Below are 16,871 nucleotides of genomic sequence, written 5' to 3' on the forward strand. Positions count from 1 at the left end.
GAAATAATGTAGGTGAACCTTGACGACGCAAATAGAGATATTTAAAATTAGTTTATATTTATAACAAGTTTTAAAACAACTCTAAGATGTAACTAGAATCACACAAATTTAAGCATAACATTTTCCTCAACGTTATGTTTCATACTATGCGGCTCATTGAGCCGCACGGGTTCTCTAGTAAGTAAATAAATAAATACATATATAGAGTGTCTCACCAGAAGTAAACCAATAGCTAACTGCTAACTTTTTATTCTTTTGCCATTTTCCAATATGGCCGACAACTTTGTTATTTCTTATGGAATACCCTGATTTTATGATTGTTTTAGAGTTTTAAAGCGATGCAACTCCTAAAAGAGTAGTTTTAGAAAGAAAATGTCAAGAATACAAACGTTTTTAAATTGCATTTACATTCTATAAAATAAAATACTGGGAGTTTGCTTACTTCACTCTATGAAAAAAAATAAAAATCTTAGTCACAACAAAACAGGCAATTTAAATTGTTGTTAGGAACATTTCAATTAGTACATTCAATAAAATCGAGTTTAAACTTTTTATTTTGTTAAAAAAAATGACTCCATATTTCATAAATATACATTTCTTTATATACAATTTACAAATGCTAGTTTCTCCAACACTTTATAAAATTTATATCATTTGTAACAGAATATATTAACAAACAACTAAAAATATGGATAACTTACAATGGTTTAAATAATAGTAAAAGTTAACCATTAAGGCCCGATTTCACCAAACTTTTAAACCGCCGTTAAGCCTTGCTCTAACTGCAGTTAGCTCTTAACTGACGAAATTGGATTTCACAACTCGCCGTTAGCGCTAGTTTAGACTAAACCGTCAATAGATAATTAACTGCCCAATTTTGACCGGTTAGCTTCTTTAATCTTTCGTTAAGTAAATATCAGCTGGCTTTAAGTTTAAAGTTTATATGGAAAGGCGAAATGGTAGAAGAGAATATGGTACGAATTAGCTTTTGAAAGTAAGTGATGGCAATGAAGAGTAAGCCTATGTTGTTCTACCAACTAGGTGGATAAGAGAAAGGGTTAATGATTTAAATAACAAAGATGAAATTGATTTTATTATTAGATATGAGCTATCAAAACGTTTAGCCTTTTTTTAGGGAATGAATACAAACCACTGTAGTATTTGTGTTTAGGCTATCCCACATAGTGCATTGCTTTAGGTTATCCCACAAGGTTTTTAGTTAAGGCGTATATCTGTGATCAGCGACCGCATTGAACCACAGTCTAACAATAAATAATTTATACAGACTTTATTTATATTAGACTGTGATTGAACTGGTTGGCGATCAAGAGCCGTACTCTTTTATCCCGGCTCTTCTACCAACATTATCAAATTTATTATTTCATTGTTCGAAAAAATAGGCTCCCTTTTCCTTCTCCCGGCTTTGGGTAACCCTAACCCAACGTTCAAACAATTGTTTTGCGTTCGGTCAGACGTAAGTAAAGCAAAATCTAAACCTAAATTGTCATTATTCTGCTAGTATTTTATAGAAAATAATTATTTTGGTGTTATCTACATTGTGTCTCGTTCTTGTAATTCTTTTGACTCCAGTTTTTTCACTACTTCAAATGTATCAAACTGGTTAGTGAACAAACAGAATATTGAACATCCCTGTAAAAAGTTGGATTTTGAGTCTTGACTCGACCGCAAAACTCAACCAATTAGTTCCTCGAATATGTTTGATCAACATTGCTTTGCCTTTATTTACTTATGTTAATTGTTTTGGTATTTATTCTTGCTTTCTGTTGTTATTTTGCTCAGAATCTATTGTATTCCTGTAAGCTTGCTGTCTCCAGTTTTGTTTTCACTACCTCATAAACACTGATTTATTTTCTAGGTTATGTTTACTTGCTCCCGTAACAGCCCGGTATTATGACAGTTCACTGCCACTGCCACCTGGATTTTACTCTAAACTCTCGTTTATAAAACCAGCGTTAGTTTTGACACGTTTTCGTTGGTGAAACCGGATTTCCTTAACTGTGGTTTAAATCATCGGCTAGTTTTAACCGAAGTTCAACTAAGCCATCGTTAGCGAGAATTTGGTGAAATCGGGCCTAAAATGTATACTATACAATGGTTTTAAATTCACCAGCGAGGATAAAATTCCAAGGCAATGACTGTAGCAGCAAACAGAACCCTTTGGTCCCCAAGGACTCCAGCAAGTGGCAAGTGATTTGGCTACCTGTACAGTAGTTAAAAGTGCTACAATCAAAGCTACAGGAGGTAAGGTGAGTTACCCATCTTTAAGTCACACTCATTTGTCATCTTCAAACATTTTATACAGACATCATTAAATGTATTAAAACAACCATAGGTGTTAGCTTATTGATATTATAAACTATTATTAGACAAAATAATATACAAAACAAACCATGTATAGGAGATATCCCAAAATACCACAGGCAAAAAATTGGTTATTACTGTAATACCAATACAGTACTACTTGTGGGTCTGTCTACTGTTAAAACACCCAGTAATAAAAATTAAGTCTCACTTAAGTATTCACACTAATCAGCATTGAACAGTTTGTTGAAAATAAATAATTAAAAAGATAAATTAGTTAATCTTCAATATTTATGATATGTTTTGTGAAACTGCAAGACTCTACTTTTGTTTGCTGAGTTAGATAAATTCCCACATAACAATCATTATTATTGGATGATATTGTTAAAACATCTAATAATAATCAGTGTAATAAATAGTAAGGTGTCAACCTTAAACTATTCTCAAGGTGGTATATAATAATTAAACCAAAATATTTAATTATTCTGTGCATTATTTGCTTCTATTAGTAAGGCTGACTTTTAATGTTTTTTCTTTTACATAAAAAGTACAATATAACATATGACTAGAAAAAGTTACTTAACCGTACTTGTACCTACCCTACATTAAATTTTGTATTGCAGAATTTCTGTGAAACATTTATTATAGCACATTGTAATGTTTGAAATTCACTTGGGACATGCAAGAAAATAAACACATAAAATATTATCAAGCTTATAGTTCATATCAAAAACTAAGAGATTGAGATTGAGATCGGTATCAATCACCGTAATCAAGTAGTTTAAATGTTAGTTTACCAGCACAGCACAATAGTTCATAAAAATATATGAATAAATGTCTATTATTTTGAAATAGTTAAGAGTTTATATATGTATTGTCATTTTAACCATCCAGAAACAATTTGTTTTATCATGACGTACTTGAGGTCTAAATGCCAAACAATTTAATATAATTAAATACATACTACACTGAATTTTTGTAGAAATGTTTGAAAATTTCTCCCTTTATTATTTGCTGAGAGAGCATATATCAGTCTATTTATAAACTTATTCCAAGGCTCTCCAAAAAAGGCAATAGAAAGGGCATATTTGCCATTTTTCCATCAGCATTTTTTTCATAGTAATAGGATGGTTGACAATACTTGTTCTAAAAATCTCATCCATCATGGAAAGGCTAACAAAAAATAGGTATTTTTATCTATTAATTGACTACTTGTTGAAAATAGTATATAGAATTAAGTACCAAAAAGACCCTTTCGCTCCGTGTGATCGTGATGAACAACTATTTTCATCATACTGTGGAAATAACCTTCTAATTGTTACAAAATTAGACCACAAAATTTGAGGTTAAACAAAGTCGTCCGGAAAACAGCTGTTCTGAGTTCTGTAAATCATCCACAACATCATTGTTTTTTGGTAACTACAAATGGGTAAACGGTTAACATTTCTGTTGTAAACAAACATAACTTAAAATATTGTGTGATTAGCAGGGTTTTCATAATGTGTGTTTCAAATAGTAAACATTTTATATTGTGCCATAAACTAATTTTCAGATTAGCGAACCAAAAATTTACCATATGTTTTTTCTGTTCCCCATTTGTAGTTACCAAAAAACAATGATTCTGTGGATGATTTACAGAGCTCAGAACGGCTGTTTTCTGGACCGTATGATAAAAACCTATTTCTATTTCTGAGACAAAATTTAAATACACATGATATACAAAACAAAACCATCATATTTGAATGTATCTATCTACATTTCTATTGTAATTATATTTGGCACATATGCAGCACATCAAGCAATTATAAAAATTTGTTTTAAAATTTGAGTGCTTGTTTTGTTTTCACAATTTTGATCCTGGCAGTCTATCAGTTTCTACACATCTCTGGCCATTGAGACAGGATTGGCTGTACATGTGCAAGTATGGGTATTGCATTTTGTGTGCGAAAATTTTCATTACATTCAATCCTTCCAAATGAACGCTTTGATATTATTGAGATCCAGTTTTGATAATACAACCCTTGCTGGACAGGCATGTAACTTGCTGCTCTTGCTGGACAGGATGTATCCGCTTCCTGTCCGCATCATTATGCGGACAGGAAGCGGATACATCCGTCAATTCTGTTGGTGTTCATTAAGTAATTAGCTGGTTTGCTCCACTTTCACACATTGTGCAGAGGTGCTGTGACCTTAATCGTAGCATGACTTCCACATGACATGATAAAACAACTTTGTATTCTTGATTTATATATACAGGGTGTCCAGTAAGTAAAAACCTAAACTCTAGGAGATGGGTTTTATGTGACAAAGTAAAACAAAATAGAAGAAAGGGTAAGAGTACCAGTGAATGACCACCTGCCTATTGGCCATAGGGATTTACTCGGAGGGTCGGAAGGGTCAGTATAGTCACTGTCCTGTTCCACCCTCTGGTCAGGTAGTCGCCTCAACTTAGGTTGAGACAGTGTTTAACTTAATGGCCTACTTTCCCATGTCGGATACAAGTGAAAACTCAAACTTAAACGGTCATTCACTGGTGCACGCACCCTAACCTTCTCCAAAATGCCTCATTACTGAGTCATCTACTTAGTTATTTAGTGTTTGAAATTTGCATCTTTAAAACTATTTTGGTGTACAAACTTCAAATAGCGGCAATAATAATTTGTATAGTTAAAATTAAATTTTTAATGACTGATTTAATGTCAAGAGCCTTTTTACTTAGCATTTTAAATTTCTTATCTAACAACATCAAGTTTTAAAAGACTGAATAATAAAATAAATAGCAAAACTTCTCGATTGTTAGGTGGAAAATGAGGCACACCCTGACAGTTTGGCCTTATTTTTTCTGGCCTGTACAATTAAAAATTGTGATTTATCTGTTCTGTTATACACTAGAAGTCTGGGTGAGGTCAATGTTTAGTACAGTATAACATTTGTATAATTTTGCTTAAGAAGACCAGTGGAACATAGTTGTGCCATTTATTACAATGGTAAGATAGGCATTTTAAAAGTTGTCGTCACAGAATGTTTTACAAAAAAGTAGGTTGTACTTAAATTCAAATAATTTACAACGTTCTCAGATCTGATATACATAATATTAAACTTAACTTCTGCCTTTGAAAGATCAGTTAACCTATTAATGCTTGGTACACACGTGCTTATGTAGCTAAGTTATGTAAAATAAGCTGAAAAACCCTAATAAAAGTTGTAATATTATAACAACAAATATCACGTAAACAGGTGACTCATTTTGTGAGTTGTCTCCTCTACATTTCATAACAAGAGTAGAAAGTGAGTCATTACATATTTAAGACCATATGTTTGAAGTGTGACATTTATTGAGCATTTAAAATATGGTCGAGAATATGTAATGAACACTTTCATTCATGTTTTGAACGTTACTTTTTGCTACACTACAAAGAGTAATTATTTTTTTTTATAAAAACAGTCATTGGACTATTTGTTTATTAAAGTTAGGAATATTTCAAAACTAATAGTATTTTTAGGTTAGGCCATCTATCTAAATTTCAAATTTACAATTAGCATTTTTGGTGTACAGTTTTGGTAGCTGCAAATTGAAACGGTGGATGGAACGATAACAAATTTGTGTTTGTTTATTTCAGAATAATCAAAAAAAAAAAAAAAGATACTGTAGTAAACATTACTTTTGCCTAGTAAACAATCATTTTGCATAGTTAACAATTTAATGATGAATCTTTGTAGGTGATAAGCATTAAACAAAAACAGGTGATTTCACAGTAGTGTAGCAAAAAAGAATTAGGCCCTAATCAACTCTTCTGAATATAGAACAACACAAACTATTTTTTCCTACAGTTACCTGACAAAGCGGGCTTAGTTGATTATGGCATGCAAAGTAGCTAATAGCTACATTTACTTACTTTTGCCGCACTCCAGTATTCCAACCAAACAACAAAAAAACAATGTACTTTTATTAGGCACGTAATACGTATACGTTTGAAAATATTTTGGCAACACTTAAAGATACTACGACTACGATCAGCTGGTGCAGTGTTTCCCCATTTCGTTCAACGCTTGGATTTAACCTAACCTAAAAAGTGTTGTTTAATGTTTGAAGATTAATTAATTCTATGCTTTATAGGAACTGTAGGAAAAATATAATGTGTAACACAAGCGCAAAGTGCCACTTCACACACTAGTTGCACAAATAAATAAGGTATTTAAAATTGTTTTAATCAAACTAAATAAAATACAACAAAAATTAATATTAACAGAAACCTTTGTAGATTTAAAGTAGCAGTAACTAGATTTTACAATACCATAAAATTAAAAATATTGTGTTGCTAATTTTTTGCAGCTTAGTGCTTTACATTATTGTTGCTAGCCTAAATGTTCCAGTCAAGGCGACAAAACTAAAACCATAATCAGTAAACAAATATTATAGCCATGGAGAGAAAATCTATGAACTTATATATAAATTGAGCTTTTTCCAGTCCATCTGTTGTTGAGCGTTAACTTTATTCATACTGTTACAAACAAGTAACATTTTAATCAAAGTTTCGATATGCAGGGGCCCATTATAAACTTTAAGGGGAGGATTTAAGCCAAAGATACCTCGACACTAAGCGTAAAGCTAGCAGCACACTATCCCCAAGGGTACTGCTATTTTTTACTGATGAATCAATGTTTATCTGAAGCTATCAATAGGCTATTGGTGGTTTACTTACAGATATATTTAGTACAGAGGGGACAAATCACATTGCCTAATGGTAAAGAGAATAGAGTATAGTATAGCGATCCCTCCATAATTTTTTAAGAAAAGGTCTGTAAGTTTTCTGGTGGATTATTCGATTATAGTCATATATTTAGATTTTAAAAATCAACACTATCCTCTTCAATAGAGAGTAGCTCAATGATTTGCCATGTTGTTTACAAAAATAGCAATGTGATATAAATAATTATAGCTGTTTATAAAAACAAGTTTACAAGCCAACAATAGTACGGATTTTTAACAGTTTACTGATAGACCATAAAAGAGTTGTTTTGAGTAATACCATTGGGCAGCTCTAGACTATACTAATGATGCTACTCTATCGAAAGTATTTGTTAATCTTCCAACAGATAATCTTATGTAATGTTCAAGCATTGTCTGAGTCCCCAGTAACCCAATTTAGTAAAATCAATGTTAATAATTGACTAATAGTATTGCAGTAAGTAGCTTGTAGGTGAATTTTCTCTTCGGAAAAGTAAGGTCAAATTTTTTTATAAACTCCACACAAGGCAGATATTCAAATGACTTAAGTTTGTATAATGAGATCATTCGCTTAGGTAGAGGTAGTTTTCTGGTATTTTCTTCTATTCTTTTGTGAGGTTTTTGTTCATATCAAAACGGTTCAATGTTTATTACAACATTTATTTTGTTTGTTATGGAGCACGATACAAATTCAATTTTCATCTTTGGTAATAGCACATTCAATCGCTTAATAGATTTACTACCTCATTTTCAATTTTATTTTTCTTTTACTTTTATTAAAATCTTTTTCAAAAGTATCTTTTGATGAGCTTTTTATAAGGTCATTATCATCATCATCGATTTTTGAAGCTTCAGTTTTATATGCCTCGGCAATAGTATCCCCTTCTAAGCCTGTTATTTTTACTTTGACATCATCATTGTATTCCCCTGAGTCTGTTTCTAAAATTTCAATTACATTTCCATCAGTAATTTTTACTTTAATACCCTTAGAGGGTATTTTTACTTCTATGCTGGATTTTACTGTGGGTTGGCTCTCTTTGCTTACTTCCTTAATTTTTATTTCATCATTAGTTTTATCAACAGTCTTGGAGCTTTTTGTTTCATCTTGTGGCTGTGTGTTTTCAAGTACTTCATATTCAGTTACTTGCTTTAACTTACTCCCTGAAAGTTGATTCTTGGTTTCTTTCTCTCTTAATTCAAAATATTTATTATTTTGTGAGTATTTGTTCCTGTTATCTGGTGCGTTAGTCTCAGAACTAAATTTTATTTCTTTTAATTTTGATTTGATATTTGCTCTTTTTTGTTTAGTGATGAAGACTGGATCTTCTTCATTATCTAAGAGTTTTGATTCTACAGTATTAACTTTATTGTCAACTTGATCATTCTCATCATCTATAGAATGGGTTGCAGTCTCATGCATCAGTTCATCTAATACTTCCTCTTCCATCTCAGCTTGTATATTTTTAGGAACAAGTTTCTTTTGCACATGTTCTGATTTTTCTCTCATATCTGCTTCACCATCTTTCTCACTTGGGACCATAGAGTATTTTTCAATTATATTTTTAATGCTATTTTTTATTTGTTTTGATTTATTACTGTTTTCTTTGATATTTTGTTCTTGCCCTGATTGTTTTTTAGAAGGAGGAACTTTTTTGTTGAATTTTGTTGGAGACAAAAAAGGGGATTGGTTTTCTTTGTTTGATTTGTTATCATCTATGATGTTTTTGTTTGACAACAAGTGATCTGATGTGTTCGAAATTTCTTTCTTAAAAAACTGTTCTTTTTCTCCTGAATCGGTTTTAGTTGAAAGATTTTCTTGTTCAGAACTAAATAAGTCATTATTTTTTAAAGCAACACTAACATTTTGCATCAAACGGGTTTCTGTTACATCATTACTGTCATTCAAACTCTTTAAATCCTCAGGAACAGTGTTTTCAACAAAATCGTTACTATCTATTTCTGTTTCCTCACTAACATCTTGATCAAAGTCAAATAAATTCCATGCGGGCAATGGTTCTTCTTCACTTACTTCTTTTTCATCAACAGACTTTAATTGCTCTTCAAGGACCAAGTCTCCTACTTCTTCATTTTCATTTTTTTCAAAATTATCTTCAAACAATTCGTCAAAATGTCTGTTGGATATTAAAGATTCATCGGATTTGTCATCTAATTTTTCCTCTACTGTAATTTCTTCAGATGCATTTTCTTTAATGTTAACATCATCTCTTTCATGATCAGTTTTTGTTTCAGGAGCATTCTGAAACTTATTTGAAATAAACGTTTTGCTACTTGATACTCGTTTAAGGATGAATAATTGAGGCTTAGTTTTAATTCTTACTGGAGGGAATAGATTGTAGTTGAAACCAATATGTGAGAATCCATCCACTACATCCAGTACCTAGACACAAAAACCAACATAAAAACAAGGAAGCACTTGGATTCACTTCTTAATCAACAATTTCTTAAAACTGAAGATTGTCTCATTAATAGGAAATCAACAATACAATCCCATATCTGTTAAACTGTTCAGTAATATTTTAATTTTCTAACACAAAAATTAACAATCAAAGATGGTTAAAATAAACTAGGGTTTAATCAACATCCAAGAAAGATGGTTGAATAAGGGAGACTTGCACAGAATTACAAAGTTTAGATAAAAGCAAAATTATTAGAAAGGCTAGGAAAAACAATTGATTGATCAAATGTTGAAGTAACAAAAACTTGTTATTAACTTTATTATTTTATAATAATAAGCTCATGGCTGAAAGGACAGGAAGAGAAATTTGAATTCCAATGTAGAATTTTAAATTTACAAAATTATTTGAAATATAATAACTAGAGGTGTGCGAGCGGCTCGATTTTCAAGCCAAGCCGAACTTTTACGACCACGATCGTAAAACGTGTCTGCAAAAATCCCATGATCGAAAAATCCACAATTTGCCGCGGTCACTGAAGACTATGATGACGTTTCCAGGACCGCGAGAGACGACGATAAAGTCTACAAACCGTGGGAGATGTCCAGGATTTTGTCCCAATCGCAGAAGACTATGATGACGTTTCTGTGACCACGGGAGACAACAATAATGTCTACAAACCGCGGAAGATGTCCATGATTTTGCCATGATGGCAGATGACAATGATAAAGTTTCTATTACCGTGAGAGACGATGATGATGACCAAACGACTGTGGTAGATGATCAGGATTTTGCCCCAATCACATAGCAATGATAACATTTCCATGACCGCAGAAAACGATGTTGATGACCATACAGTGCCAGGAGATATTCAGCATTTTGCCGCGATCGTGGATGATAATAATTATTAAACATTCCGGGACCGTGAAAGAGGATGATAACCTTAGGTGAGATTTTCTTGATTATTCTGCCGATGTTTTTTTTAATCCATGGAATGGTCGTCATAAGGTTAAAAGTTCACAACTAACACTCACGTGTACACAAAACATTATACATTGATAGGCCTAAACACAAATATAGTAACAAAAACCTGAAATTAAAAAAAATTGCCGGACACGTGCGGTGCCGGTGGATGATTAAATCAATGTTATCAACAGTAGGATTAAATCAATGATAGGCCTACGTTTGACCTGAAGATGTGTTCATTTGAGAACAGGAAACAGCTGTAGTCAACCAACTACAACCTAGGATCACTTGACGGATACAGGAGATATTTAGGACGATGACGATGACTTTTCTGTTACTGCGGGAGATACTGGGGATTTCACCCTGATCGCAAAAGACGATGTTTTAGTGACCTCACGTGATGTAATTTAAAATTTTGAAAATAATATTTAGGTATATAGTCAGCACAACACTGTGTTGAATGGAAATTAAAAAAGATTTATGATAGGTACTAAATTTAATACTGCTTTTTACTGGTGACCAAATCGAACATGCTTAACCCCGAGTTTAAACTCATGCTAGTTTACACTTGAGAATTTTAGGTAGACCTACTTACATTTCCATTTTTATGCAAATTTATCTATTCCTCCTAAAAAAAATCTCGTAATTTGATCATAAAATATTTACCTATTACAAATCTTTAAAATAATAACTTTTATGCTAATTCTAGTAAGTTCACTTCAAGTATTAAACAAATTAATAAGTTGCTTTGTTTTTGTTGGAACAGTTATTTGTTATTTTAATATTCACTTGTATTCTTCATCTATGACCACGTTAATTTCCAGAAAAAATTTTATTTTGAAGAAAATAAAATTAGGTGAAATTTACAATAACTTAGTTTTTTGTTTTATCCTTTTATCTACTAAAAAATGTTATTTCACTTTACTCTACATCTTAACATTTAATTGCATAAAAAAAGTTTTTTGACTAGGCCTGATTAACTTATTATTTTAATTGCGTAAATTCATGTGATAGAAAAAAGCTTGGCTTGGAAAAAGCTCATGGCTCGGCTCAATTGATAATCTCAGGCTAGCACACCTCTAATAACTAAGTTTATTCCATACTCTGAGAACGCATTTCTCACTTGTTGATTTGTTACTCATTAGGTTACTACCTACAGTACTTAACAGACCTCGCATTAACCGATAATCGGATTATGCACCCTCGATCGTAAAATATTACAGTTTGTTTAAACTGACCTTGCTTTAAGAGCAGAATCTCGGCATTTCCGTTCCCACGCTCGGCGATGGGATACATACGCTTATCTTCACAGGATATGACTAAGAATAAGTAATTTTGTATTTATCCAAAAAAATATTTCATATTATTGCCAGTTTGTCATCATTGTTTGTAGCATGAGCAAATCATTAAGTGCTTTACGATTTTGATAACTGATTATCTTATAACTAGAGTAAACAAACAACACAAATTGTAGGGAGGGCAGGGGAGGAGGGTTAAAGACTCCAAAGTAAGATTGTTGTTGTGACTGGAGCCTCCAGTGAGAGGCTGTAAATAAACGTCCTGTCTCGTAATAAAATGGTTGCTTTTTCGTATCTTTATCTAAAATGGTATCTTTAATTTCGACAAAAACATCTACACTGTATTACTATAGATTTGGAAAGCATCAATAATATTACTGTACTAAAGTTATTAAAATAAGAATTTTTATTGACTCTTGCCTAGAATGATAATTTATTTCATTGAAAGTATTTGACTTACTGTGGTAAGTGTTTATTTGTGACTTTTCTATCAATACAAAAAATAGGAGGCAAGTGTAAATATGATACATATTTCCAAAGACTGTCCCTATTTAATCCAGCTGATCAGTTAATTATTTGTTGTTGTTTTTATTTATGTTTATGTGAAGTTATTCAGTAATAAATATACACTACACAGTCAACATTATGTGCACAATTTAATTGTATTAAATTAGTCAAAGTACATAATATTGGCGACGAGGAAAACAAAATGACTGAAGAACAGACACTACAGAAACTAATCAAAGCAAGAACGGTGGTCAAAGGCCAGTTTACACGAGCAAACAGATTATTAAAAGGCAACCCAACGGCGACAGAACTAAATGTAAAGCTCAATACTGTTACCAAATACTGGACAAAGTACAAACAAATACAAGATGAAATAGATTCACGCACAGATTTGGATGAGCTTAGTAGAGAAATTGAATGCAGATGCAGTATGGAAGATGAATATTTACAGATTACAACTACCGTACACTTCAAGAAATGATGCTAGCTGTTGAACAGAAAAACTCTAACACCTCTTCATCTTCTTCACCCAGTACACATTTATGTAACACATCAGAAAGAATTAATTTCACACCATATCACCCCGAAGAAACTATCACAAACTCCATAAGAAGACTGGAAGTATTTTTGTATCTAAATAACCAAGAACCTGATATTAAAGGTAAAGTATATACACTACTACATGCCCTAACACCTCAACTACATCAACAACTCTATGATGTTTGTACTCCTGAGGACTCTTTGGACAAACAATATGATGACTTAGTGCAGCTCTTGAAAGAATTCGTGGATCCTCAGCCAAGCCAATGGGCTTTACAACAGAAATTTATTTCGCGGAATCAAATGGAACATGAAACAGTGAATGAGTTTTCAGTTGCTCTTAAGAAGATGACTGTAAATTGTGAATTTCATTGTTGCTGTGGTAAATCTGTTGCAGATCTATTTCTAAAACTACAGTTTATCCGGGGGTTGAAAGGCGTAGACATTCGAACTAAACTATTACAAGATCGTGAAAAACGAATGTATCAAGATTTAGTGAACATTGCTTCAGCAATGGAACTTGCAAAATCAGAAAGTAAGACTGTAAGCCATAATACGTTGGAACAAAGTTAATTGAATCAGATTAAGTAAAAAATAATAACGAAAAAAGTGTTAAGCCAACACAACTGAAATCCTCACCGAACAGCCCTAATTTCAAAACAGCTTTTGAAAAGCTCAAAGGAAAATGTTATCGCTGCGGTTCACCATCTCATCGGGCACATGAGTGTCGTTTTCAGGAAGCAACGTGTCGAAGGTGTAACAAAGTGGGACGGACACATTGCAAGTGTATGCATGCAAACAAAAAGGCAGATGCAAAAAAAGTACAGAAATCATCAAACAGAATATGAAACTGAAGAAAGTAGTGAGAATGAGTTTCACATTAATGTCATCAACAGTAGAAGCAATGACAAATTTATCGTAAACATGAAGATTGAGGGCAAAACAGTACCAATGGAACTAGACACGGGTGCAGCCCTCAGCAATATGTCCTACAAAGACTTTAAGAAGTTGTCAATTCCCCAAAAGGTATTTTCAACCAACGTTGAACTTCGTACATACACAGGGGAAACTATTAAGCCAAGAGGTGTAACGTTTGTGAATTGCATGTACAAAACGCAAAGTTTTGTCGGAAAACTATTTTTGATCAAACAAAATGTCGATGCAATATTTGGTAGAGATTGGCTTAGGGAAGTCAAATTAGATTGGGGTGAAATAAAAAGTCTAGAAATGAATCAGACATCAAGTCTAGGAAACATGTTGAGCGACTTTAGTGATGTATTCGATGGAAAAATTGGAGTCATACCTGATCATTTAGGACAATTAAGGGTCATGGATGACGCAAAACCGATATTTGTGAAGCCAAGACAAGTGCCATATTCTCTAAGGAGTGAAATTGAAAAGGAACTCAAGAGACTAGAAGAATGTGGAATAATAACCAAAGTAGATCACTCAGACTGGGGTACCCCCATCGTGCCTGTTGTCAAGCCAAATGGTCAAGTGCGCATTTGTGCTGATTACAAAGTCACAGTGAACAAATTGATCAAGGATGAAAACTATCCTATTCCTAGAATTGAGGACATTTACACCCAAATGAATGGAGGCAAACTATTTTGCACATTGGACATTTCTAATGCCTACCTTCATATGAGGATGGATGAAGAAAATGTTCATATGCAATCACTTAGCACGCATAAAGGGATGTACAAAGTAAATCGCTTAATGTGTGGAGTCAAAGTAGCACCTTCCCTTTGGCAGCAGTTTCTGGACAAAACCTTACAGGGGATTCCTGGTGTACAGTGCTTTTACAATGACATCATTATTCAAGGTAAGACAGAAGAAGAGTTACTAACCAGACTACGGACTGTACTAGAGCGAATGAGATCCAAAAACTTAAGACTAAACAGAGACAAGTGCAAATTCTTTCAAACAAGTATCCAATATTTGGGACACACCATTGATGCTCAGGGACTACACAAAACAAAGGAAAACATTTCTGCCATCGTGAACAGCAAACAGCCAGAAAATGTAAATGAATTGAGAAAGTTCCTGGGATTGGCTAACAACTATAATAAGTTCATTAAAAGTTTGGCCACAATCCTTTACCCACTTAATGAACTGCTGAGTGAAAATTTAAAAACGTACGTTTTCATGTCCCTGGCCTTTTACTTCGTAGATACTGTATTTGTAGTTTATTATTATGTGTTTTAATATTTTTTGGGACGGGGGCAACATGTTACACACATTTATTTGGTTTTAAATAGGTTCTAGGTATTTTTTTCGCATTTTTAAAGTCTCAAAATTCACGACCATGACGTGTCCCTAGGGTGCATTTTCCAACTTTCACGCTGTTTTTAGACTAATTATTCATGCCGAAATATATAAAGCCATATTTTTATGTCATCAATGGTTATTAAACTTACAAAAAAGGAGCATATTATAATTTTATTGTCATTAAAAACTGACTACCATGACAAAATAAGTCTGTCCCTCGATTTGGCGTCACGACCATTTTGGAAAAATTTTCAACTTTGGAGAACGACAGTGGCAAGCCTGGCGTCGATGGAGTCAGTTGGTTTTAGAGACTAGTTCGGGGTGTACGTCAGGATTGTAGTGCCGGTCGTTTCGAGTTGAAAGGAGGAATTACAAGATTAATAAAGGAAAGATTGTGTTTTTTGTAATTTTGGTGTGTCCATGACCGTATGTAGTCATTCGATGAAGTAGACATGGTGTTAATTTTTGTTTATAAGATATTTCATTTGCTAGATTAACCTAGAAGTCCACTTTGTATCCTCGAACATGAGGTGCAGGGCTACCGCCAGAACAGAGCCAAATAACACGTAATTTCACGACCAAAGTTTCACGACCATCGCGGGTTTTTTCACGACCAATCCAGCCTTATGGATTATAGTGTGTTTGGTCGTGACAATAACTTTAATATAATTGTAAATTGAACAGTTTAGTTCAATTGAAACACATATTTTTATTATAACTAACCGGATAATTGAAGGATTGTTTAGAAAGATTTAGATTATTCCAGACAATTCACAACCGTACCGCTTGTCCCTGACCATCACGTTTATGATTTCTATCATAAAAATTTCAAAAATTAAAATATCGTCATATTTCAATGTTTTATACACAAAAGAAGCACACCTCTATACAAACATAACGATTTTTCGGGTCTCAGGTAAGTTTTTTTGGAGTTATACAAACTTAAAAAGATTTTATTGGCTTTTTCAATTTTTTGGGTTTTTTTTTATTTTTTCCTAGAAAAACCAATTATACCAAAAGCTCAGTGACCTTTTTATTGTATAATGGTCATAAAAGTAAATAAGTTTATATCAAAACATAGTTATAAAAATAATATTAACTATTTTTAATATTCATTTAAACGTCCGTTATGGTCGTGACAGGATTTTGCGTTTTTCCACTAAAGATGCTCTTTTAAAAAGAAACTACCAAAGATATTGCGTTACCATGGACATTTTATGAAACTTCAAATGTTTATGAAATAAAAATAATAATAAAAGTTTTGAAAGAGGGGAAAAGAATTTGCAAAGTGCTTTTGCTGAAAACGTACGTTTTTAAATTTTCACTCTGCTACGGAATGGGAAAAAGTATATATGGACAACTAAATGTGAAGAGAGTTTCCAGAAAGTCAAATCAGAGATAACAAGTGACAATGTACTTGTTCACTATGATGCAGATCTTACCTTAGTACTTGCAACAGACGCGTCACCGGTGGGCCTTGGGGCCATTCTCTCTCACAGATACAGTGATGGAACTGAAAGGCCTATTGGTTTTGCTTCACGTACTCTTGACTAAATGTGAACAAAAATACAGTCAGATTGACAAAGAAGCAAAAGGGATATACTGGGGCCTCAAAAAGTTTTTCCCCTATTGTTACGGACGTAAGTTCATTCTAGTGACTGATCACAAACCGTTAGTATCAATATTTCATCCAAACAAGACTTTGCCATCAATCTCAGCAACGAGGCTGTTCAATTACGCGCACTTCTTATCTTGATTCAACTATCAAATTGAATACAGGAAAACTACAGACCATGCGAATGTTGATTTTTTATCACGATTCCC

General features: G+C 33.0%; 1 protein-coding gene across 4 annotated transcripts in view; it reads right to left on the reverse strand.

Moving 5' to 3' along the window:
- Positions 1-624: 624 nt before the first annotated feature.
- The window catches only part of LOC128983058 (uncharacterized), a 118,654-nt gene continuing 102,407 nt past the window's right edge, over positions 625-16,871 (reverse strand). For all 4 annotated transcript variants that reach the window (XM_054402211.1, XM_054402219.1, XM_054402202.1 and 1 more), the window contains exon 10: positions 625-9,449. In XM_054402211.1, the coding sequence (XP_054258186.1) occupies positions 7,791-9,449 (1,659 nt within the window). In that variant the 3' untranslated portion in view covers positions 625-7,790. The remainder of the gene's footprint in view (positions 9,450-16,871) is intronic.

Source organism: Macrosteles quadrilineatus, unplaced genomic scaffold (assembly GCF_028750875.1).
Source record: "Macrosteles quadrilineatus isolate MER2022 unplaced genomic scaffold, UCM_ALF_1.0 Scaffold_1__1_contigs__length_201487025, whole genome shotgun sequence".
In the NCBI taxonomy this organism is placed as follows: Eukaryota; Metazoa; Arthropoda; class Insecta; order Hemiptera; family Cicadellidae; genus Macrosteles; species Macrosteles quadrilineatus.